This window comes from Bombyx mori, chromosome 5 (genome assembly GCF_030269925.1).
Source record: "Bombyx mori chromosome 5, ASM3026992v2".
In the NCBI taxonomy this organism is placed as follows: Eukaryota; Metazoa; Arthropoda; class Insecta; order Lepidoptera; family Bombycidae; genus Bombyx; species Bombyx mori.
Genome location: NC_085111.1, coordinates 7,639,992 through 7,657,604, shown reverse-complemented (window position 1 = coordinate 7,657,604; position 17,613 = coordinate 7,639,992). Strand labels below are relative to the sequence as shown.

General features: G+C 37.0%; 1 protein-coding gene across 2 annotated transcripts in view; it reads right to left on the bottom strand.

The window, feature by feature from the left end:
• Positions 1-2,971: 2,971 nt before the first annotated feature.
• LOC101745494 (phosphatidate phosphatase LPIN3) overlaps positions 2,972-17,613 on the bottom strand; it is a 40,199-nt gene continuing 25,557 nt past the window's right edge. Inside the window, exons 3-16 of one of the 2 annotated variants that reach the window (XM_062668637.1) lie at positions 15,694-15,926; positions 14,952-15,431; positions 14,786-14,878; positions 13,802-14,205; positions 13,382-13,520; positions 11,116-11,308; positions 9,892-10,025; positions 8,528-8,757; positions 8,216-8,337; positions 6,699-6,847; positions 5,686-5,824; positions 4,563-4,778; positions 3,406-3,509; positions 2,972-3,091 (exon numbers count right to left, since the gene is read on the bottom strand). In XM_062668637.1, the coding sequence (XP_062524621.1) occupies positions 3,007-3,091; positions 3,406-3,509; positions 4,563-4,778; positions 5,686-5,824; positions 6,699-6,847; positions 8,216-8,337; positions 8,528-8,757; positions 9,892-10,025; positions 11,116-11,308; positions 13,382-13,520; positions 13,802-14,205; positions 14,786-14,878; positions 14,952-15,431; positions 15,694-15,926 (2,721 nt within the window). In that variant the 3' untranslated portion in view covers positions 2,972-3,006. The remainder of the gene's footprint in view (positions 3,092-3,405; positions 3,510-4,562; positions 4,779-5,685; positions 5,825-6,698; positions 6,848-8,215; positions 8,338-8,527; positions 8,758-9,891; positions 10,026-11,115; positions 11,309-13,381; positions 13,521-13,801; positions 14,206-14,785; positions 14,879-14,951; positions 15,432-15,693; positions 15,927-17,613) is intronic. The other variant, XM_062668638.1, reaches the window with a different exon arrangement.

Here is a 17,613-nt window from a genome sequence, read left to right as displayed (position 1 = left end):
AGTCGACAACATCACAGCTCACTCAATCGGCAAAACTAAAAACAGCCTGACGACTTAGTTCCGTAAAAAAACATTAATCTAACAATTATATTTAATGTCATTGCTTAAATTTCTGCAACAATACTTAAAATCTGTTTAAAATTCATGCATTACTCAAATAAAGATATGCTAAATTATTTAATCAATAAGAATCGAATTCGTATCAATAGCAATGAGCCCTTTGTCGAGCCACAAATTACTATATCGGGATGTGAAAGGCTATTTGGTTTAAGCGACATTTTTGCAACTTTACAGGAGGGCCATTTAAATGTTTAAATTTGAGAAAAATATCATAATAAAATATCTTATTCACTTATTTGAATGGAGTAAACTTAATTGAGGTTTAATTGAAAACATCGAACTCTTAATGTTACTGCCAAATAAAACGCACCTTTAATTACAAAGATAAATGTCGCGTATTAAGCGAAATATCGCTTAAAACAAATAGACTTTCACTCCTCGATATGATAAAAAGAATTATACAATAAAACAAACATAAAACTAAAAAGCTACATTTCTTTCGGGGTTTTCTACATCTACACTACTTTCTATTTAAATGTCTGTTCAATGCAGATCTTTGTATTCATCTAATCATCGATGTTCAGCTTTGGTGTTTCGTGTCGTGTTAACAAAACGGCCACTTTCAATTTTATGGCACAAACTAAAATATAGTACGGACTTATTTGTTAAGATTGTGTCTCAAATCACTCTTCGTTTAGATTTACATCGCCACGGTTATAGTAAGTTCCACCACTGAACAAATTCTCTAATAGGGTATTTGACTGTGTTATGAAAAATTATATCTCAATGTTTTCATGTACTGACTGAAACGTAGATTTTATAAATTCTCTCTATAAAAATCTGTAGACAAACTTAACTGTCAAAATGATCACACGTTACATGACCCATTATGCCAATGAGACCAGTACAAGAACTAAAACTTTAAAAGCAAAAAAGTCCGTTCACTGATAACATAATAAAAGATCGTTATAAAAAAAGACTTGATTAAAAAAAAATTAAATCCAGGGATCGCGTAAAAAACTTTTTTTCTTTCAAGTTACTGTGATTTTTACACTTATTAACGTTCAGGTACATTTTCAGAGCGAATTACGTTTTAATAAAGTCAAATACCAGATTGAGACGAATTATAAAGTAAATTGAACAAGTCGTCTACTCGCATTAAAACTGTATAATCCCAAAACTTACAAAATTTTACAGGAGTGTTTTAAAGGTTTATTAACATATATTTTTAATATTAATCATCTTGGCAAGATAACATTATGCATTAATTTTGTTAATAGTAGTCAAAATAAAGGCAAACTAAAAAAACAAAACTAAACTATGCTCTTTCGACAGTATTTATGAGAAAAATACTGGTGGTGATACCTAATGATTACGCATATTCACTCAAGTTTGAATATTTTTGGAAATTGTACAGTTTTAATGCGATAAGACGAAGTAGCCAGTGTGCATAGGGAAGGTTAGTGTTAATGTTTGGGCTGCGGTGGGACGATCGGTGGCAGGTCGACGGCGGGCAGCGGGTCGCGCCAGTACACCGTTTGCGAGAACTCGTCGCTGGGCTCGCACTGCGCCGGCGGAAACACCTGGTCCACCAGCACTGACATATGGGAATACCTATAAAAGGAAACATTGATTAATAATCAACCTCACCAATTGTACCTCACTTGAGTTTAATCTTATATATCGACGCTTGAAAGGCAAACGTGACTAAGCAACAATAACTGCTTTGTACATAAATGATAGGCAATAACCATATTCGATACGCAAAAAAATAATATTTCTAGGTCTATTAAAATCATTTCAATCCTACAGCTAGATTCGTTAAAATATATTTTTTTTTAGGTATTTCAACTTTAAATTATTATTAGTCTACTGTAAAGTTCACGCATTGTCGCTTAGTCACGTTTGCCTTTCAAGCGTCGATATATAAAAATGAATTGCTGTTCGTTAGTCTCGCTAAAACTCGAGAACGGCTGGACCGATTTGACTAATTTTGGTCTTGAATTATTTGTGGAAGCCCAGAGAAGATTTAAAAGGTAGATAAATATGAAAATGCTCGGAATGAAATAAAAATAACAATTTTGTTTTTCCTTTGATGTGTCCCCTCCGTTGGACGGATTTCTTTTGTTTGTTTTAAGTTTATTTTATACAAAAGTTTAGGTCTTTTTTTTATCGATTAAGGCACTACAAACATTACTAGCCGGGTCAGCTAGTTTTAAATAAATTTTAGCTACATTTCAAAATGGTATACAATAATACCATTTTAGGAATAATATAATTAATAATAGAATTGATAATTTAAGGAGTCTAATACTAATTTTTTTTTACACAGGATGTAATTTTGTCAACAGGGTGGTGGTGAATCAAATCGATATAGAAAAAAGTTAAGAGGGTAATATGAAAAAATATTTACATTTCATTTCGGAAATTTATCAGTTTCTTGATTAGTAGTGGGATTTTTAAATAACAATGACAACTCAACTTAAATCATTACAGAAAATAGATAGTGAAAATAATTGTCGGTATATTTTGAATTGTTTTAAAAATGTCTGTAAATGTAAAAAACTTAAAGCATGGTGTATATTCGTACTTACACCATATTTATTAATGGCGGGTTAAAGGTGAACACATATATTAACAATATTTCAAGTTATTTTGTTTTTATAATTATTTATCAAACCAACACCAAGAGGCTACAGGGTTACAGTTTTGACATGAAGAAGCACATTTATAACACAATGACATGTCGATGACTTTAGGTATTAGATATTATAATGCAGTTTTAGCCAATTTTTCAGTTTTAATAGCAGAATGTTATTGTTTGGTTGATGAGGATTCGCTTTGACGTCACCAAGCCTTACAAAATACCATGCCGCCTGTTTCTTACCGGCGTAATTGCCTGTCCGCTTAATTTCTTTCGCAAAATATTTAATTTTAAATTAAACCCTAAATTTCACGTATGATTCTAGAATTTTTATCGCGTTTCAGAGGTGGGAACAAATCATCGACCATGTCACTTTGCACGTGGTAACTGAAAAAAAATACACTCATTACGATGTGCGGATACAGTGTTATTGACAAATACCGGCTCCAGTGTGCTTAGTGCGAGTTTTTTAACGTTCTCGATAGCGTAAAAGTTACCTTATATTTGTATGGAATGGGATCGTTTGCCTACGTTTGCCGCTAGGGGCGCTGTTCCAACTGCATACAAAATTGGGTTAACTTTTACGCTATCGAGAACGTTAAAAAACTCGCACTAAGCACACAGCTCGTGACGCAAACTCAAGCTTGTAACGAAGTTTGTACAAATGTAAATTAATAATAAAATTTCATTTGATAACTCACGTGGACTGGAATGTCTGTGTTAGTTCATGTTTTAATTCGCCCTTATAGTTTATGGTGAAAATTCTTACAATCGGAATACCGACAGCTTGATATGCACAAACGTCCTGAAATATAATCAAATAACATTAAACATTATTAATTAGCAACATAGCTACAGTTTGTATATTTATTTTACTGTATATTCACGATACTACGTCACAAGCCAGCAGCAATGACGCACGAAATAAACAAACATATTTCGATTTTTCGGCTTAGGAGTATTAACAGATTCGTTGTTGACTTGTAGCCGTTGGATTAGGATTTTATCTTTTATTCCGGCGTAAAGGAACTATTCCCGAAAACGTACGCTCATGATTCTCCATTCAAAAAGCAAAATCGAAAAGTATTTAAATTTTTTCATAGCGCGTTTATGTATTTCACGGTATTATTTATATTTTAAATAGTTGATATTAAAATGCAACGAAGTCTTCGACTTTATCTTCAGCTGGTCGCGGGTTTCACTTCCCGGTGTCCAGGCCAATTATACGTCTCAGTAACTATCTAACATGATGTATCATGAGCTGGATGTCTATATTTGAGATCGTCAGCGCAATAGTGGCCTAATCATTTTTTTTTCCATAATCATGCATATATTGCAATTTATAGAAGATATAATAAATTTTGAAGCAAAACCGGACTATCCATAATTTCACCCATATATGAGTTGACTATTATCAAAGGCGGCAATGTGACTTTTGGACAATTATTGGTAAATCAGAAAAACGAATTATTGACTTTTTATTCCATTGGCAGTCACAAAACTCTTCTGAACGACATCTTAGATAAATAACAGGTTAAGTATTAACCTTTATTTAATGCAGGTTTTGAACCGTATTCTTTAAAGGAGACGATTATATTCAAATCAATCTGTATTGACATATCAATAACATTTTTTTGTCCAAATGCACAGATTGCCACCTTTGATAATAGACGACTCATATGACAGATGGGTTTGTAAACATTATTTTTGCGCGTATTTTTTTTTTGCCTACTCAAATTAAATTCATGAAAACTTAAACCTCATTGCTCCATAATAACTATATTAGGACACTTGCGCTGACGGCCTCATTTATGTTATACGGTTTGTAATGATTTCCTTTAAATGTACAATAACTTACATTCACTCTATTCCCATAGCCAGCGTAAAATGGATTAGACCCTTGAGGGAACAGCGCCTTGATATCGGCGAGGCACTGAATTTTGAATTCTTCTGGTTTCTTCTCGATGACCTCTCGATGGAAGGCGCGAAGCAACGACGTAGGGTTCAGCAGCAGCGGCCCGTCCGGTAGACACACCTCGCCTTGTCTGATTGAGCGCAGATATTCCCGAGTCACCTGTTTGGCACGTTCAATTAAAACTTACACATCTATACTAATATATAAATGTACAGTGGTTTTTACGGATGTTCCGTCATAACTACTCAACCATGCATCAGATTGATTTGAAACTTGGTACCCATGTAGAAAATACATGTACTTAATGGATAGGCTAATACGGCTAGGCTTTATACGAGTGCTGGACTCCCTACACCAGTTGCGGGGGCGTTAATGATGAGAATCTTTGTAAGGGTGAGAAATAATAATGTTAATTTTAAATGCCCAGCGAAGCGGATGGGTACAGCTAGTATTATCTATTTATACTAGTGTTTTATTTTATTATGTAAACTTACATCGAAACTAAGAAAACACGCTTTAATAGCAATCCTAATGAAAATTAAAATTTCCCTTTACTTTAAATGATTTTGGTGACCCTGAATTTGATACTTAGTCTTACTTACCCTGGATAGTAAGACGAATTAACACAAATGTTTTATTTTCATCAGTCCTTGATATGTAAGTCAATAATCAATTTAAACGATATATCTTCAAAATAACAATGTAAGATTCCGTGACACGGATAGATTGGTACAAGTTAAACTAATAAAGACGTGTTAAAAACCATTCCGCGTCTCCCATTATAACTTTGATATTATTTAATCGTAAATATAGTCATTCTTAATGCGATATGTTTGAACAACAAACTGACCGAGGTGATTCGCTGTGCCTACTACTCGATTCCTCGAATGTATCATGTGGTTGGAATTCGAGGGCAAATAGTTTCACAAAACTATCCTGATTTTTTTGTCTGTTCCGTTAATTTAATATCATTTCCCTTTTTGAATACTAAAACGCTTTAATATTATAGTTTGATTTTGACGTAAAAGCATTAAAAAAATAATTTCTAAAAATGTAATATTCTTACTTTGGCTTGTCCGATAGCCCTGGCCGACAGATAGAGCAGTTGATATCCGTTGTTCTTTATCTTCGTGAATAGTTGAGCGACCCCAGACTGGGCCCAATCTTTGCCAACCATTGGGAATATATGGCCCAGTACGTCCGATCTGTGCAAAAGAACTGGTCAGACTTTCAAGTGAAAGAGAACAAAACGAGTCAATAAATTAGAATAGAACGAAATTTACAATTGTTTTTCGGTTCGCAATAGGAACCGTTCCAATGTGATTTCCATCAAATGCCTAGGGCGGTTTATTTCAGTATATAGTTAATAAATAAATGTCTCGTTAGTTAAGCGATCTGTGACCTATTGTATCTACACCACGATGTTCAGGTTCTAATCCCGATCAAAATCAATATATTATTTGATATTCAAGATTTAGATGTATTATTTTTTATTTTTCCCTACCTATGCTGATAGCCTTAAGAGGATATTTCAGCGTAATCCTAGCTGCCGGTTTGAGCCCTGTCAGCTCAAACCGGAGTGTTGCTAACACGAACCCTAGCAAGAGCAGTGTTTCGCAGAATCTACCACCGGATCGGAAACGCGACCCACTAAGATCCGGCGAGAAACTCAGTGGGCTGTGTCTGTGGGTTAGTTTACTCGTAGAACGGTGACCGGTTTAGATGTACTTTTCTTGTCTCGCTTTGTGTTTACGTCTATATAACACACAAGAAAATAGCTTAGGTTACATATGAAACGTTTTTTTTAATGTTTCATTATAGTTTACGACAGCGGCTTAGCTCTGTCCCTGGCATTGCTGGAGTCCATGGGCGACGGTAACCACTCACCATCAGGTGGGCCGTATGCTTGTCTGCCTACAAGGGCAATAAAAAAAATGTTGCCCTAGAACCTATTTAATGTCTTCGCTTAATGAAATATTACTGTTTGTCGTTGACCTAGCTCGAGTTGAGCCGTGGTGAGCTAGTGGTTACAGATTGCCGTTGATGCTGGTAGCGCAGTAAAGTGTGTAATGTAGTTACTTGGTGATGGTTCCGTCGATGTCGGAGATGACGACCTTGTCGTCGTATCGCCAGCGGAACACGTTGCACTTGCAGCGCGTGGTGCCCTGGTACGCCGTGGTCACGCTGAACACCATCTCGTTCATGCCCTCGCGGAGGTTCAAGTTTCTCTGTCAACGGAACGCACTCATTCACTTTTGAGGACACTATTCTTTTTTTACTATCCAGCTATAAGCAATTTTCAAAATAAAATCGAATAGTATCAATTTTATTGTACGAATATAAATCTAAATCGTGGGTATTAGGATAGTTTGTCGCCTTAAAAATAACAATAAAGTTGAGTTTTCTGTTTGAAACATTTCTATCATTTTACCTTAGCAATATGTGCACAAATGAGTCGACTATTATCAAAATCGGCAATCTGACTTTTGGGACAATGATTGGTAAATCAGAAAAACGAATTATTGACTTTGTATTCCATTGGCAGTCACAAAACTCTTCGGAACGACATCTTAGATAAATAACAGGTTAACTATTAACCTTTATTTAATGCAGGTTTTGAACCGTATTCTTTGAAGGAGACGATTATATTCAAATCAATCTATATTGACATATCAATAATTTTTTTTTGTCCAAATGCGCAGATTGCCACCTTTGATAATAGACGACTCAAATGTTAGCAATATGTGTTTTTTCATTTGTATTTCATTACCTAACATTAGTTTTGTTTAGTAAAATTAAATTCTCAAACTTTGTCACCCTGGATATAAACAATAATTTAGTCAGATACATAGTGTGCCTTTTTATAGGCAATTAGCTTTTTGGATGTTTTTACTATACTGTACTTTATGTACTTATTTGTATTTGGACACCCACCGACTACACTATATTGCAACAAATATTCCAATATCGCAATAGATTATGTTCTGATTTTCTGGTTCCGCCTCCGTACTGATACACCGAATGAAGTGCCACGAGTGTACTATAAGGCGGGTAAGTAGGTAATGATTGCAACACGACGCGATCTCTAAAGACTTAATAACCACAACTTATTTATTACTAGTTCAGTAAAATCACAATTAAAATTCATTACACGTTTAAAACATACGAAAAAGTATTTCTGTTCTCCTTTTCGCATGTTTTCTCGCAATGATATGAAATGAAAATATCAAGTCCTACTTCAATCACTTAGGAAGATACATAGTTTAAGAATCAGTTACGACTATCTATACCCGCATAGAAGTACAAGAGAGCGAAGACTGGTGGTAAGACCTCTTGTGAGTCCGCGCGGTTAGGTACCACCGCCTTACCTATTTCTGCCGTGAAGCAGTAATGTGTTTCGGTCTGAAGGGTAGGGCAGCCGTTGTAACTATACTGAGATCTTAGAACTTATATCACAAGGTGGGTGGCGCATTTACGTTGTAGATGTCTATGGGCACCAGTAACCACTTAACACCAGGTGGACTGCGAGCTCAACGTCAACTCATCTAGCAATAAACAAAAAGAGTGAATACAAAATATAGTAAAATAAAACATACAATCTGTTCTGATGACAAACGAAGGGTCTTCCGGAAGGTCGAGTGGCGGCGCGCCCTCGACGACCTGGGCAGCTGCTGCTCTTGATCCGAATCCGATGAACTCTGGTCTTGGTGATCCATTGCTGCATAAACAAAGGAAAAGACAATTTATATATTTAGTATTTGATTATTATTATCACTTGTTCTACAAAGAAAAAATATTAGTTACTAATTATTTAACTGTTTAAATAGGAACACCTGTTTAACACATCGACATTGTGCTAATATTTCAATCTTCCAATTTTAGGTTTAAGTGTAAACTACAAATCGAACCTTGTTCTTGGTGGACAGCGTTTTCTGACATCGTAAGTATGTTTTCCTCCACTTCGACGGGCTGAGATTCGAACACGTCATCAACGTTTACAATGTTTTGTGTCTCTTCGATTGTTTCCACAGTCGATTCTTCCGCAGGCGTCTCTTGGAGTGCAACAGTGTCTACGGCTTCGGATTGTGGTGGACTCGACTTTGTTGGAATGTCGTCCGATAGAGAAGTCTTTTCGGCACTGAAAAATAAATTAACTGTAACTAAACTCGAGACCTTAGAACTTATATCTCAAGGTGGGTGGCGCATTTATGTTGTAGATGTCTATGGGCTCCAGTAACCACTTAAAACAAGGTGGGCTGTGAGCTCGTCCATAAAAAAAAAGTTAGCTTAAATTATGGCGTGAAACTTTAAGGCAGCAATGTTCCAGATTGCAATTTGAATATTCAACGAGACCCCTTATTAATCTATTAAACAGTGTAAAATATTAATTTGATACATTAAAATCTAATTTATATGAAAACTATCTAGCCCGGCGAACTTTGTTCCGCTTTAGAGACAATAATTGAGCAGACTTTTGATTTTATCAATGTCAATTTTTGAATTGGATAATTAATGTGAATTAAAAACGCAAGCATTTTAAAGGATTCTTTATTGGCTTTGCATTTTAGTTGTTATTATTATTATTATATTTTCTTGTTCTTCTTCACTCGAAACAAACACATCAACCGGTCAACTTAAAAATTCTACTATAACTAACCATAGACTAGTAGACTACATTACGTTTAGCTGTCACTTGCGTTTAGTTATTCCATATCAGTTGCGTTTTTTTATACCACGTTTTATGTCACGTCCCACGGAAACGTAATAAAAAAAACGTATCTTATGTCCTTCTCGTGGGTCTAAGCTACCTTCCTACGAATTTTCAGCCAAATCAGATAAGCTGTTCTTGTGTTATAAATAGTGTAACTCACACGACTTTCTTTTATATATATAGACTAGCGACCCGCCCTCGCTTCGCTTCGGAAACATTAAATTTTATTGTTGATAGCTGAATCCCGCGATGTTACCCACGGTTATTGTCGCATCGCGGGTGAAGCCGCGGGGCGAAGCTAGTCTAAAAAAGTTAGTTAAAAAGGTAGCTTAAGTTACTCCTTATATCATCAGCTACCTATCAGTGAAAGTCCCGTCAAAATCGGTGTATGTACCGTATGTATATAATGCATGCAGTAAAAAGAGGCTATTTCAATATCACAAACAGACACTCTAATTTTATTTATATATATAGATAGATGAACATGCTATATAGAAATTGCCGCTAGTTCACACTAACATAAAATAGTAGTAGCCTGTAATTGTTTAAATGTAAACTAACTGTTTAGCCTCGGACGTCCGCCTCCAGCTCCACCAGGAGTAGGCGCGGGGCTTGCTGCCGCTGTCTCCGCGGTGCGAGCTCGCCGCGTCCGCCTCTTCCTTCTCCGAACCTTTCTCTAGCGACTCCAAGACGCGCTGCCGACAATTAACACGTAGATGCTATACGTGCCTCGAAATAAACGTGATATATCTTTCGCACTAAGTCATGATCGAATGCGAACGAATAAAAATACACAGCCTTAACACTGGTCATACCAACACTTACTGGTACCTTTTTCTACCATAGCGGGTAGATAACGGTATACGACAAGAATTACTCAAAAAAATAAAACGAAATAAAAGAAATAGTATAATAACCGTAGATTAATTGGTAAGAAAAAACCATAAAGTCAAATGTGCAAAAGCAATAAAATGATACGTGCTTTACAAATGTAAAAGTTAAAAATGGGTCATAATGGGATTTAAAAAAAAAACATGTGTGCAATTCACACGATTTAGAAGTGAAATCTTCAAAAATTAATATACAATTATCCTAAATTTCTAAGTATATGTAAAATGTTGTCATTAGTAAATAATTGTAAATTATCTTTTATAGTATGAGATAGCACCCTCTGTAAATTGAAATTTTAATTTCACGTACAATCCTAAATTAAAATTCACTACAAGAGATTTCATACACACGTTAGTATTAAGAAATCTCATAGATGGCGCTGTATTAAAAAAAACACTACACTGAGAACGTCTAATGTGTTCTATCGTATTCTCTCGCCGGTTGATTCTTATACATTTTTATGTGTTTGTCTCTATGGACTTATTTTTACGTTTCATCGAGTTTGAAATCACAACGATTCTAAAGAAGTTTAACTTGATAAAAAAAAACTTGTTATCACTACAATATAACATATACAAATAAAACAAGGTCGTTTTCTCTGTCCCTATATCCCTATAAAAAAAAACTTGTTATCACTACAATATAACATATACAAATAAAACAAGGTCGTTTTCTCTGTCCCTATATCCCTATATATTCTTAAATCTTTAAAACTACGCAACGGATTTTGATGCGTTTTTTTTTAATAGATAGAGTGATTAAAGAGGAAGGTTTATATGTATAATAACATCCATTAAATAGTGAAGAAATATTGTTATTTTTGAGGTTTCTAATGTGATGTCGTAAATAATCAATAATAAAATTTCATGTTTCCGAAGCGAATTAAATACTAACGTTTGGCAAAGGCCGGCGGTACACGAGCAGGGACAGGATGAGCGGCCCCGCGCTGCGCCACGGCATCCAGCGGTCGCCGAGCCGCACCAGCAGCCGGCCCTCCGCCGCCAGTCGGGCGCCGTCGGAGCAGAACTCCTCGAAGGGCAGCGCGCGGGACACGTTGTCCTCGCGCACGTACAGACACACTTGACCCCTGAAATACACATGCTTTGCTCTTTTCCATGTCCAATCTTTGGGAAGCTCGTCGTAGGTATTTTGATTTATTTATTACACTTCATGTAAAATTTACATTGGCGGACTTAATGCCTAAGGCATTCTCTACCAGTCAACAAAGGTAGTGCAGAGTAGATAGTGGTAGGTGCAAGGATATTTATCTTAAGTTACAAAAAGCATATACATACATACATACATACACACATACATACATACATACACAATAATACTTTATACAGTATTAAAAGGAATATATTAATAAATTTCCATAACAAATAACTTCATCTTAATAAGTTTTAATATTTTTGTACAAAATTTTACACTCCCATGTAGATTCCATGGAACTGCTGTCGAATATTTCTATCAACACCCACTTAAGAGCCCGGAATTCGCATTTGGTAAACCTCTTTGCGTTACGGACATATAAAAATAATATATCATACTATAACCCTATGGTAAGAATGGTCAGGCAGTATAATGATTTGGCTAAACGTCACGGTAACCTTGATATCTTTGAACCTAGACTCAGGGGATTTGTCAGATGTGTGAAGGATATCCTATTTAACAATGGCTAGTTATCAATATTTGTAATTTCAATTGTGTTTTCAGTAGCCAAAGCTATGCACATTAATATGGTTTTGCTGAGTGCACATACTATTTAGATTGCAATCCAGATTAGATCTAGGTACTACTTGTATCATTTAGCTTATATGTTAATGAATGCAATTTGTTTTGTGCATCAATAAATAAAAAAATAATAAAACATGTCGGCATGTCACTGCTGTGGTCGAGCATCACCCCCCTCGAATTGCCATAGCTACCAGTGAGCTTAGTGATTGTTTTTTAGCTTTTCGATCGCGTAAAAGTTAAAGCAGTTGGAACAGCTTCCCGTCGTTTGCCGCTAGAGGCGCTGTTCCAACTCCATACAAAATTGCGTTAACTTTTACGCGATTGAGAAGTTAAAAAACTCGCACTAACCACACTGTAATGTCCGATCGGAATATCTCACAACGATACGTTACGCAACGTTGTGCGTTATGACTCGTTTATCATAATAATATTACAGATACGTCGTCTTTTTATACTTAAGTCAAACGAAACACAATATAGTCGATTAAATAAAAACCAAAAATCGTTTGTGAGTAAAAAATAAAGAAATTTAAACATTTTAATTTCACGCCATACAATGAGCAGAAAATAGCAAATAATGTCAAGGTTTACACGAGTGCCACACATATATAATGCCAATAGTCTCCGAGTAAGAGGGGCGGCGACTTCCGAACAAACTAGCAGGACAAAATTTAAAAAGAGGAACCGTTTTTTATAAGCAGATGGTTTCTGGCATAGTTCCATCAAAATAATATAGATAGCGCGCGTTTCATTATAACAAACGCTACGGTAACGCGGCCTGGTTCCACTCGCAACTCTCTTACTATGAGTTAAATAACATAGATCTTCAATTGTGTCCGCATCACGCAACAGTTTTTGGATTCCGATATACTTTTTTTTGTTTTACTTCTTAGACTTTAATATAGCAAGTTTTTTTATTTTATTTTTTTATTGCATAGATGGGTGGACGAGCTCTCAGCCGACTTGGTATTAAATGGTTACCGGAGCCCATAAACATCTACAATGTAAATGCGCCACCCACCTTGAGATATGAGTTCTGGGTCTCAGTACTATAACAGCGGCTGCCTCACCCTTCAAACCGAAACACATTACTGCATCACGGCGGTGGTGGTACCTACCCGTGCGGACTCACAAGAGGTCCTACCAGCAGTAATTACGCAAATTATAATTTTGCGGGTTTGATTTTTATTACACGATGTTATTCCTTCACCGTGGAAGTCAACCTTGAACATTTGATAAGTACGTATTTCATTCGAAAAATTAGTACCCGCCTGCGGGATTCGAACACCGGTGCATCGCTCTATACGAATGCACCGAACGTTTGTAAGCATGTTTACAGTAGTGCTCGATAGATGGCGGAATAGCTCTATGGTACGGGGACGACAGCCGATTTTATATTAGTATCAGATTTAAAGATACGTACTTTGCTAAGATTTTGTCGTCGTCGTCCGAGTCCATGACGGGCGGTTCGAGCGAGGCTGGCGACTGCGGCAGGGACGGGCCGTTCCCGGACTCGTACTCCTCCTCCGTGGGAGCGGCGCGCGCGTGCTGCACCACCGAGCCTGCGTCGGTATGAATTTATAACACAAGTGTCAACGAATGAGATTTTAACCGCATACCTCCAGAAGGGTCAAAGTATTCAGATGTATGAGCTTCGGTAACCACGTAAAATTTTAGAGGGGCGGCCGCGGAACCACTTGTTCAGATGAAGGGTAGCAGATATTGCACAAAAAAGAACCTAATTTAGTTGCATTGAAATTATTGATTTTCATTAGAATGAAAATTCTTGGAGAAACCCGATCTACTTAGTAACTAAATTGAATTAACAATCAAATATACTTACTGCCACGATGACGTTCAGCATGATATTTCGGGAAGTACAGGTCGGGGTTGACCTGACCACGGTCCAGGTCGTCCAGGTAGATCCCCTCGGGCGCGTTGTCGGCAGAGTCCCGCGTCGACATGAAGCGGAACATGCCGCTGAGCACGCCACGCCGGCTGGGCCGCTCCTCGTCGGAGCTGAGCGGCTCGGCGGGCGAGGCGGGGGAAGCGGGCGAGGAGGGGGACGCGGGGGAGGCGGACGCAGGGGACGGCGCCGACGCGCACTCGCCTGACTCCACCCCGCGCACCGGAGGCTCCGGGAGTTCGCCCCACCTCCACGACTGCGATGACTTGTCGCCGGTCGTTGTTCTCGAAAGCTCCACCTCGGTGTCCGACTGTACTGGAGTACCGCCCCGAGAACCTCTGCTGCGATGCGAAAACCAACTATTTATTTGATATTCATAGCCAAGATCTGCCAAATGAAGCTAAAGCGATACCTAATGAACATTTGCAGCGTTATTAATTTTGTAAATGACGGTGGATGGTTCATTGATTGACTAGTGGAGTGTATCGTGAATGCGACATATTATTTTGATACATCGAGGTCGGCGATGTTTTACGAGTTTCGGAAATCATTTATGAGTCATGCTATTATTTGCTTGATAAGACGAGAATTCCCATTACGGGATAGCGACATCCTGAATCGATTATTATTATTTACTGTTTTTAGTCGACCACTACTACGTTGTTTGTTCTAGTTTCTACTCATTATTATTTAAGATCACTTTAATTACTTAGCATTTATGTGTTAAAAATTCTGTAAAGGCTTTAATAACGCTGCAATAATCTACTTAGAAACGTTACATAAACATATATACAAACTATAAGCACGTGAGTCAGCATTTAAAATTTAAATGAATCAAACATTTACAAATCTGACAATTTAGTGTTAGTTTAAAGCTACGAGTGTTCTAAACGCAGTGATATTATTGAATTAAGTTATTACGAATGTTTTGAGGCGGCGTGGACCTCAAATGCTGTGTCTGACAACGCCAATGGAATACGATTTTCATTCAGCTTCAAATTCGACATCTCTTCACTGCAATGCAGGCAAATGATCAGGTAATGAATCGTAAATATGTATTGCATTTGTATTATGATAAGGAACATACCTCAATGTAGCAGCATTCAGTTCGGTGTCACTAAAGAAACTCATATCAGTGGCGTTAACAATGGCGGTCGACTGCAAGGCTCGTTGCTCCGAGCCAGCGCGGTCCGACTGACTAGATACAGAACTAGTGGACGACTTTCTTTGGTGCTTCTTCTTCGAGCTGACTTTTCTGGTTTTTTTCTTTTTCTTGCCGTTCCCATTCTGCTTGACCTCCTCCTCGGTGGGCGCGACGTCTATAGGTCTAAAGTCATTGTGGACGCTAATTTTTTGTACGGCCTGATTCGCTTCGCTTTCCGCTTCGCCAAGCTGAGTGGCCGCGAACGTTTTCGGTGTTTTTCCGTCCGTCCAGTCGGTACCTTCGTCGAGGTCCTCCATTTCAAACAGGGCCTCGTTGTCTTTTGATGGTTTCTCGTCTTTCGTCGTATTCTTCTTAATCTTGGTCAAGTCCGGTTTCTGCATAGTTTGTCCGTCTGCAGTGTATCTTTAGGAAAAAAATCGATTGCTTTGTTTAGAAACAAAGAAAGAAATCTTAGAAAGTTATTTAAGTGTCATGGTGACTTTAATGTTGATGTACTTTTTACGTAAACTTTAATGCATTGCGAGTGTAATAATACTTTTTATGAACCGGATATAAGTTTTTGTTACCGAATTACTAACTTTACATGATAACTACAGCGCAGATGAACAATGACTCTTAAATTATGGTTGGTTTTATGGTTAATTTTTTTGCGTAATTTATGTACCTTCGTTTAGTATAATCTGATGCCTGCCCATGATCGGGTTCGACAGCAGAGAGCGAATTGCGACGACGTGGCTCATATAATTCCTCGAACCTTGCAGCCGGGATGGGCGAGGTGGCAAGGTGAGCGGAACATTCAGCTTCGTCTTCGCCTACTTCCTCAACGAAAAATGCCTCACCAGACTCCCCCAGCTTCATGTGGATATTCAAAGGCTCACCATTCAATTCTAGGTCCACCTGTCACCGTGAAATCAATATATCAAATAATATTATAAATTAACTGACAGCATTAATACTAAATATACCATCACGGGTCAAATAACCCATTTTGAATTTTCTATATTTTGTATTGAAAATGCACGTATCATCTTATTGCTTTTGCACATTTGACTTCATGACTTTTCTTACCAATTAATCTACAGTTATTATACTATTTTGTTTTGTTTTGTTTATTTTGAGTAATACTTGTCGTATACCGTTATCTACCCACTATGGTAAAAATAGGTACCAGTAAGCGTTGGTATGATTAGTGTTAAACAGAGTTCATTTATAATGTACATGATTATGAAACCTGAACATTTTAGCGAATTAAAGTCGTTTTACAAAAAGCAGGTGGCCGGATGGTAAGTATTTGTGCCAAATATTCATGAAAATTCTTAGTTAGAATTATACCCCATTCTGGCTTTTATCCAAATTTCATACATATGCTATTCAAACGCAGATTCCTGGTCTCATTTTGGCAAATAGTCATCTCGTACTATCAACGGGATTGTTTAAAATAACAATCGACATGAAACATAAAAGTAATTTTGTATCACACAAAGATCATGCAAATAGTAGATACCTAAACCAAAACAATATTAAATGAACACTATATTTTATTTTAAAGTAGTTTCATAGTTTCGACTGGTGGTAGGACCTCTTATGAGTCTACACGGGTAGGTATCACCACCCTGTCTATTTCTGCCGTTTCGGTTTGAAGGGTGGGGCAGCCGTTGTAACTATACTTGAGACCTTAGAACTTATATCTCAAGGTGGGTGACGCGTTTACGTTGTAGATGTCTATGGGCTCCAGTAGCCCCTTAACACCAGGTGGGCTGTGAGCTCGTTCACCCATCTAAACAATAACAAAAAATGAAAAATCAACGACAAAGATATGAATTACAAATTACTAAAAATGTTTTTAGTTCATGAATCTGAGTTTGATTTTTTATACAGTTTTTAAATACCTATGCGTAAATGATTATTGTAGTAGATCCGTGAAATTGGCGTACGTAAGAATGATCTAGAAACATGAATTAGGCTAAGACCGCCCACACAACATCATAAAATATAGACTTTTATCCTGTGGTCTGTTTAATCTAAAATCGCTTTAGTGAAGGGTGATATTTTATCACATTGGACGCCTTTCTAAGTGACCACGTGTTTTGAATGTTACAAAGCATGTCCTTATCGTTTAATGCAGATAATGGTAATCTTATCAAATTCCTGTTACGTTATTAAAACTTAATTTAAATTTATGATAATCGTGTTAAAACAATACATTTTACAACATAAAAAAATGAATCACCTCTGTTAATTTGGAGTTATTATTTATTACAAAACAAATATATGTCGGCACACGTCAGGGATGGCTGAACACTCGTAGTTTCGTCATCACTCGTATTCGATTGAACTCAGTTTAGTTAATAAAACTTTTTGAATAACAATTATTGAAACTCAACACACACAACTTTCACAATGACAGGATAAACCGACAGTTTCGTTGCACATACCGACAGACCGACTGACTGAGACGGACGGAATGACTGTCTGACACGGAATGCCACGACTCTGTCCACGTACCGCCATTTTATACTGTGGCGTTACGTAGTCTACCCTTCATTTTGTGATATTTATCAAAACAACATCTCATCATTTAAAA